We start from the raw sequence: 9,081 nt of genomic DNA on the forward strand, positions 1-9,081 counted from the left end.
GCTCTATTCAGTTTTTATTTTTTCTTGTTCATGGTAGCTTGTTTCAGTTATAAAGGTTTCTTTGCATGTTTCTGGAACTTATACTGCATGCAGATGATGAATTTAGTGCTTCAAAATTAAGTTGTCATTCTATGAACGGTTATCGCCATAATTGATCTCATTCATGAAATTAATTTCCCTATTTCAAATTCAACCAGTTTTAGCGTCCTTCTCATATTTTTGCAGGGAAAAATTGATGATATGTCCAAGTGTTAGTGACATGAACTTATATATTTTATCTTTAAAGCTGCATTAAGATTTTGTATTCTTTTATAGTTTCATTCATATTTTTATAAAACGATTTAACAAGTTTTATTAGTGATATATTATTTAAAATAAATATATTATTAATTTTAAGTGTGAAAATGTAAAAGGAAGACAAAATTATTTAAATTTGAAATAAAAGATCAATTTCCTAAATCAGCTAACATATATTAATTAAAATTGTAATTAAATGCAATTAATCTTAATTAAATTCATGCGGAGTATATAACCCTTACATATTTATTAAATCATCTCCTTTTTTTCATTTCTTCTCCTTCACACAAAATAGGTCTAAGATGAAAGAGAAAATTAATTAAAAAAATTATAAATTAAAAAAAGAGAAAAGGGGCGATGCACGGAAAGTGTAAGTATATTTTATACTATCAACTAATCACTACCATTTATTTAATTAAACTATTCTTTTATTTAAAAAATAATTTAATGACATAATAAATTGATGATTTTCTATTAAATAAAAGTAAAAAAAATGTTTGTAATTTAAATTTCGGATTAAACTTACGGGATTCAAAATTTGAAGGCTTTCAAATAAGTATTTGCATTGTGTCTTTCCCTTCCTTCCATTTGAAACAAATCAAAACTAGTGTTGTAGAAAATAGAACTCTCATCTCTTACATTCTTCCAACTTTTCTCTTAAGTTTTACTACTATACGTTCAAACTTAGAATCTTCATCAAGTTCTACTTCTCTTCATTTAAGATTAAGCACATGCATCTCTAACATTAAGGTAAGTTTCAAATATCCTTATTTATTCTTTTGATTTGTGATGCATGCATTTCATTGATAGATTATAATTATGATACATTAGGATACATTTAATAGAAATGATACATTAGGATACATTTAATAGAAATGCATTGTTTGTTTGTTCTTAAAAAGATTTGGTGTGAAGTTGAAACATTTAAAGATTAGAGTTGTAATACTCCATAATTTCATTATTTAATTCAATTGAAATTTAAATTATTTATTTAGAATTAATTAGAATTTTGGTGAATTAATTGGAGGAATTATGAAAATAATGGTATTGGGCCAGTGTTGTGTTTAGTAAAGGGGAGGTGTTAATTGTTAAGCCTTTTACTAAGATAAATGTTATTTTCATAAAATAAGAAATCTGAGAAAAGAAGGAAATTAGAAGCCAAAAGGACAAGAAGAGAAACCTAGAGAAGGTGAGAGAGCAAAGGAAGGAGAGAAGAACATTCAAGAGCAATTTGACTAAGGTAAGGGGTGACAATCCTTTTAGCCTACATTATCAGTTTAGATATGATAGGACTGATTATGTATGTTGTTTGTTGCAATTGAATATATGTTAGGTTTGAGATTTTGGGAGTTTTAGAACATTTGTGTGATTTTGGTGAATCTAAATGAGTTGAGAATATGGTTGATGTTGAATGACCTATAAATGTGTTAGAATTGTGTTAAAACATGTAAATTGGTGCTATTTTGGTATTATAAACGTTTTGGTGCGATTGGGTTGGAATTGGGAGAAGAGGAGTGCCAAAATCGCACAACAAAATTTTGTTTCTGGTGCGGAGCTTCGGGCGAGTGGATCGATTCATCGGGCGAGTGTGTTCCTACACATCTCCATCGGGCGAGTGTAGCGGGTGAGTGTAGCGGCGGAAAATTTTGAGTTTAAGTCATTGGTTAACTTAAATCGTTAAAAAAGCAAGAGTCGCCACCGAACTTTTTTAATTCCAAAAGAGGAAAGGGAAAAAACTCGAAAAAACCACAAAAGAAATCTGGATACGGGGGTTGGTTATGTAAGGGGAAGGTGTTAGCACCCCTCACATCTGTGGTACTCCACAGGAACCTTTTGAAAATCTGTGTTTGTGTTAAAACTATTTTTTTTGTTTGCTAAAAGAAATGAGAAAAGAAATATATACAAAAGAAAAAGGTTATTTACAAAAGAAGAAGGGTATTTACAAAAGTTTGCTCGGCAAGACGTTGTGTCTTGTGCCTACATACCTCCTCAGTGCAATGGAGAAGTCAGAGCATTTGTAGTTCTGCTCAAAAGTTTTGAAAAAGGATTTTATTGAAAACAGTTTTAAAGGAAAAGAGTGCAAGTGCACAAAAGAGTTTAAAGAAGATCACATGACAAAAGTCAAGGTTTTATTATGAAAAAGAGTTTTGAAAAACAGGTCGATGGCGGTGCGCAAGGCACTCGACTTACAAAGAGTTGGTTGGGAGCTTGGTATATGGACCAAGTAATGCGGGGGTGAAGATTTTATTTAAAAAGAAGATGGAAGGAGTAAATGGAAACATACAAGCTCATACAGGTAAAATCCATACAAACAAGCATACAAGTTCAAGCATAAAGGGATGAACATGAAAGAGGTAAAATAAGAGTGTACGTGCAAGTGTGGTTGATGGCGATGCGTGGAGTGCAATCGACTTATGGTAGAAAACGGCTAAGGTCCTAATTTTATTTTGAAAAACGGTTAAAAGCATGCAAGCAATAATAATAAAGCGGTAAAGGAAAGCGATAAAAATATTACAAGGCTTCGGGGATGGGGATTACAAACTTAAACGAATGGGGATGAAAATTAACTACTAATTATTACAACCCAATCGAAGAATAAAGCGGAAAGTAAAAGGATAATATATACAAAATTAAAATGAATTATAAATGTCCATAATAAAGTCCAAAAGCTCAATGATAGTAGTACCTCACAAAAGTCAAGAAAACGTTAGCAACGGATATATATAATGATGCATGAGTAAATGACAAAAATATACTAACAAATATTAATCAAAATTAACTAAAGAAAGTCTAGAAATAAGCATGTTAAGATCTAAAAGAAAATTAAAAATTAAACAACATATTTTTGGAATTTTTAATAATATGAGAAATTAAACTAAGCAATTAACATGAGAAAATAAACTAACAAATCTAACTTAACAAAATATTTTTTGTATTTTTTTAGTATATTAAACAGTTAAAAGAAAATGAAAATAATAAAACAAATATTAAGAACAAATAAAATAAGAGCAACTAAATTGGGCCAAAAGATAGTAAACATGGGGGTGCAATCCCGAAGTTGGGCGCTGGGCCTCATAATAGGAAGCAAGCCCAAAATCTTTAAACAATAAGCCAGGGGGTGTAGCAAGCGCATAGGGGTGTATGAGAAACCAGCAGAAAATCGGTGGGCTTTAACATATTAAAATCCGGTCCAAGCTTGCTTTTAAACCAAGCCCAATCAAACCCTAGAAATTAAAATGAACCGGCCTCCTATCATACACCTATCTTATTCGGCCTCTCTCTCAACTCTGTTTTTATCCTCACACGCCTCATGATTCTCTCAATAAACACACAAATCAAACTCAGTTTCAAGCTAACATAGATAACAACACAGACAAGCAACACTCACACAAGATCATGATAATCCATAAGCATCAACACACAAACAGGATTCAGATCAAATATCAACACGCAACAACAATTAAACGCGCAAAACGTATGAGCGGTGAATTCAAACATCAACAAACAACAATCATTGAAGAATGAAATAGATTTGCAGTAGTAAAAACAGAGCGAGTCAAAGATTGGTTACCGGTGGAGGTTACAAATCGGTGAAGATGATGCGAAGCCGAGTTTTGGTGATGATCCCGTCGACTTTGCGATCTGGTTGTATGCTTCGCGGTCCTTGCGTTCCCGATCTGATGCTAAATCGTGAGTTGCTTCGGAGGAATTAGTGATGATGATGTGCGGATGTTGCGAGGAGTCGTATGAACGAGGTTGAGTGGTGATTTGAAGCTGAATACTGATGTCGGTTGAACAAATGAAGGTTGAGTGCTATGATGCAGTCTTAACGGTGATGGTTATGATATGAATAGATCGGTTTTGATATGAAGGCTGGTTCAGTTTTGTGGTGATTTGTTGATGGAAGCAGAGCAAAGGTGGTGAGTCTTGCGATCCGGATTTTTTATGAGGTTTAGATTTTTGCAGGTTTCTGTATGAATGAAGGTTTTATGGTATGGTTTAGAGGTGAGTTTGGATGTATGAAGGTGGAACGGTTTCAATGGATGAATGAGGATGGTGATATTTGAAGTTTACATGGATTGGAGGAAGTTTTGATTCAATTTCGGCAGCGTTTTGATGCTTTTTCTTCCTCTCCTTCTAATGATCTGAAGCAGTGTTTATATAGGAAGTGAGAGGTGAGGGTAGGATAGGAAATTGAGGGGAATTGGTGAGGAATGAACGTGAAGTTTGTTGCAATTGGAGAGGGAATTAAGCTGATTTTGTGGGATTGAAGAGGTGAAACGCGTGAGGATTTTTGTGAGCTGGGCAGAAGTTTGTTATTCTTTTGTCTGTAGTGCATTTCTAGAAGTGTGAATGTGCAGATTACATTTTGGTGAAATGTTGCTGTATAAACCGTGACCTGCTTTTTGGACATTCAAATTGACTTCATGAATTCATCATTTGGGCTTGAAGATAAATGCAGTGGGCCTTCAATCCTTTTGGACCTCACCTTTTTTATTGCACCTATTTAAAGTCATAATAGAACAAACTACAAGTAATAATAATAATAAAAAAATATGATAAAATGATTTACTAATCTTAATCAAAAACTCAACTTATATCTAAATTGAATTTAAAATTAAAATTATAAATCCCCAAAATATTAATAAGAATAGACAAAAATACCATTAATTCTAAAATGATGTTATGAAATGAATGTATATATTTTTTTTGAATTTTTTTGAATGCATATGAGCTATATATAATTTTTTTGATTTTTTAGATAAAATAAGAATACTAAATGTAGATGATGCAGATAAAATGTCGGGGCAAAATTTAGGGTACAACAGTGAGGGGTGGCAAGCTACTGCCACAGAGCGCCGGGCGAGCTGGGTGGTGCAGCGGGCGAATATGCTCAGTTTTGCAAAATTGTAATTTTCGTATCTTTCAAACCGTAGGTCCGTTTTAAGCGTCATTTTGAGCGTTATAAGGCTAGTAGATTATTTTATATGATAAAATGATGAGATGCGTTGTAGCTCGATTTTATTTTAAAAACCCCGATTTAATTTATTTTTGTGAGTTATACATTGTGTGCATAGATTGATAAATGTGATGATGTGGGGAATATATGATTGTGATATTGTGATATTGAGTGTGAATATGTATAATTTGATTATTGAATGATGCTGAAATATGAACATACTTAGTTCGGTGTTGATATCGGTGAGTTATGTTGAGATGAAATTGTTCATCCTATTGGTGATGATGGTGAGTATGTTATGTGTTGTGCATGCATTCATAATCATTTTTGGTGGCTGAATCCTGGTGATGTTTGGATCAGTGGAGGCATAATTCTCATTGTGTGGAATTAGTGCAGGCAGGGCCGTATCCCGGTGATGTTTGGATCGGTTAGATGGGTTAGTCCCATGACGATTGATACCACATGCATAGAGTCGTCGCATTTGCATATATATTGTTATAACATGATTGGAAGATTTCCAGTGTTATTTCGTGGTGATGTGATTGGTTGCATTTTTTGTTGTTGGTGGACGATTCTGAAAATCCAAATATGTTGTAGTTGGGTGAATAATATGCTTATGATGTTTTGTCGTTATGAACTTATAATAATATAGTTTAATTGTGATATGTCTCACCCTTATAGTTTATGAGCTTGGTGAGGATAGATTATAGGCTAGTCCGTTAGTTTTCGCGTCGGTGTCATGCTCTGATCTTGTAACACTGAGGAACGCTTGTTTTAGAGTTGATTATTATACTCTCATTTTATTGGTTTTCGGATTATGTTTAATTGGTTTGCGAATCGGTGATTTGATATTGACAATTGAACGTTTATGTTATTCAATTTTTAAATTATTACTGCTGTGTTGAACATGGTTTACTGAATAATGGAATTTTGTTTCTCGTGAAAGCATGACAATCGATTTGATGTTTTGTTCCTTTTGAATTATGACATCCTTGTTTCATGTTTACTCTAAATTTTATATTATATTTTGCGGAGATTTAGAAGAGTGTTACAAGAGTATCCGCATGAGCGCATTTTGCACTTACTCGTTTTAACTTATATTTTGAAATCTAATAAAATCCAAATTTTTCTTTTATTTATTCTACTTTTTAAACTTCTTTGCTAATACATCGTTTCCATCTATTTGATTTTGATATTTCTTTTCTTGTTTGATTACAGTACAAATACATCGTGAACTTGGACAGGATTCAAATGTATAACTGATGGCATATTATTTGGTTTATCTAAGATAGTTTATGGAGGGTGCAGTTACCGTGCATAGATAAAAATCTATGCACCATGCATAGATTATTATGGACCTTTGGATTATTGGATCAAATTCTAGATATCAATTGTTATTACTCAATACTCAATACTCACCACTCAATATTCAATACTCAATACTGGATTAAAAACATGATCCAATGGCTTATGTAGGCTTATGCATGGTGCATAAGTAAAATCCTTATGCATATTAGCCAAAGCCGTTTATGGAGACCATATAGATGACAAGAAGCAATAGTCTATTTCAGGTAATTTATGTGTAAACCCTTATTGATAATTATTTCATAATACTTTTTCTTCAACTCACTAATATTTCATATGAATCATTTTCAAACTTAAATCTTCAAGCATTTTCTTGATATAGTTGGTTGGGAGTGTGTTGACAACTACACTAAGGATTTTCCACATGCATGTTGAATTATTACTTGCTCACTATATTAAGTTTAGAATAAAATTGTAAATAGACATGTTAATATCAATTGAAATGTAAATAAGCCCGAAGTGATTAACATAGAATATTTCAGTTCAAATTCCCTCAAACATGAAACATATAAGAAGAAAGTGATTAAAGCATCATATTTTCTTTATGGAAATGTAGTTTTTTAGACTTAACACAAACACACCATAAGATGACATAGAAGTATTGATTCAAACAACTAAAACAAGTGAAGTTATTATTCCACTAAAAAGAACCTCATGGTACTTCAGTCTACACATGATTGGCAGCATCAATTGCATGATTGGCAGCATCAAGATCCTCATTAAAAAATATATCAAATTGACCATCCCACTTGACGAAGAACTCAGTCTCCTCATGGTACTTCACTCTATGCACATCACCACCAGGAATAGACAAGTAATCCCCAATCGTTAGATCATACCTCTCATCTTTTGTCACATTCCAAACACTCTTCTTCCCTTCAATCACTACCAAATCATGCGCAAACGTGTGATGATGTGCCGGCTCCACACTCCCCGCCGTGAATCTCACAAACGCTGAAGTCGGACTCTCCCTAACAATCTTCATTGACCCACCCGGAATCAAGTCCACTGGCTCCAGCATCCTGTTCTTCACCAAACAGCATATTGCACACTTGCTAACCGCACCTCCCTTTCCGACTTCCGGCATTTCAACCAGAGATTTGTCTAGAAAGTTCTCCACCTCCTCTGGCCACGCTTTGTTGTCGCTTGCAGGACACGGAGACTTGAACGGTGAACTCAACCACGCATCAACAATCTCGATAGCGGTTTCTGCTGAAGTGTAATAACCGGAGACGGCAAGGACGTTTGAGTTGTTGATGGAACGAGCGTTGACAGCTTCAGATGGAGTAAGACAGGTGGTGGCGAACACTCCAGGGAACTTGTTGGCGAAGATGGAGACGCCGACACCAGTGCCGCATGCGACGAGACCGCGGACCTCTGGGGAGGAAGATGATAAAGATTGAGAAACTCGATGACCAACTTCTCCGGCGATAGAGTAATAAGAAGAGTTTCCAAGATCTTCGACTTCGATGTTGAGTGAACGGAGGTGGGAGAGCAACGCATCTTTGAGAGCAATGCTGTTATCATCGGCGCCAGCGCCGGCGATGATTTTGATATCTTTGTTGGACTCTGCCATGAGTTTGGTGAGTTGAGGTGAATAAAGTTGTCGATATTTATTGTTATCTTTTTAAAACATTCATCCTCTCTTTTGTTTTTAATTCAGAGCACAATATTTATTGTTTCCAAAAATATATTTTTGTTTCCTAACAGATATTTCTTCCATACAAAAATTATATTTTCCCACGTTAAGAAAATCATGAATATACAGATTTTAAAAACTAATATTTTTCCATTAAAAAATAAGGTAGCGCCTAAAATTAAAGTTGAGACAAAGGTTTTAAATTCCTCAACTTTTTTTTCCTAAATGTCGATATTTATATTCCATACTAAAAAATACAAATTTTTAGAAAAAAAATTTGTTTATCCATTTAAAAAATTTTAAAATCTTTTTTTTTGCCACGAATAGCTTCCAAAATTAAAATTTGGTAGTAGGCATTAACCTTTTTACTCATTTTATCTAATTTAAAAAAATATTTATTTTTTTCTCAAATGATAATTATTTCTTTATACAAAAAAAATCATCCATATAAGTAGCTTATTTTCTAGGAAAAAGAAACTACCATTTTTTATTTAATATGACCGTTTGATTTATTTTGATTAATAGTTGGGATTTGGTGTAAGACTATTAGACTTACACCTGGTGTATATATTCTCTCTCTCTGTGTGTGTGTGTGTGTGTGTGTGTGTGTGTGTGTGTGTGTGTGTGTGTGTGTGTGTGTGTGTGTGTGTGTGTGTGTGTGTGTGTGTGTGTGTGTTTGATAACTTCCCTGACGCTAGTCAGGTGAGGTCGCAAACGTATGGAAGTGTGTATGTTACGTGCTTGTTATCAGTGTATTTTGTCATATGTTTTCAGCTCCCTTCGCATTTGCCTTGGGGAGCCTTTATATAGCCTGTGTTTC

At 33.8% G+C, this 9,081-nt stretch overlaps 1 protein-coding gene across 1 annotated transcript; it reads right to left on the bottom strand.

Moving 5' to 3' along the window:
* Positions 1 to 7,289: 7,289 nt before the first annotated feature.
* Positions 7,290 to 8,198, bottom strand: LOC131648925 (DNA damage-repair/toleration protein DRT102-like). Its single transcript, XM_058918656.1, has one exon. The coding sequence runs from the start codon at positions 8,196 to 8,198 to the stop codon at positions 7,290 to 7,292; it is 909 nt and encodes a 302-aa protein (XP_058774639.1).
* Positions 8,199 to 9,081: the final 883 nt, after the last annotated feature.

Source organism: Vicia villosa, linkage group LG1 (genome assembly GCF_029867415.1).
Source record: "Vicia villosa cultivar HV-30 ecotype Madison, WI linkage group LG1, Vvil1.0, whole genome shotgun sequence".
Lineage (NCBI taxonomy): Eukaryota > Viridiplantae > Streptophyta > Magnoliopsida > Fabales > Fabaceae > Vicia > Vicia villosa.

What these genes read in the sequence shown, in the direction of transcription:
- LOC131648925 (XM_058918656.1), bottom strand. Translation starts at nt 8,198, where the DNA reads ATGGCAGAGTCCAACAAAGATATCAAAATCATCGCCGGCGCTGGCGCC.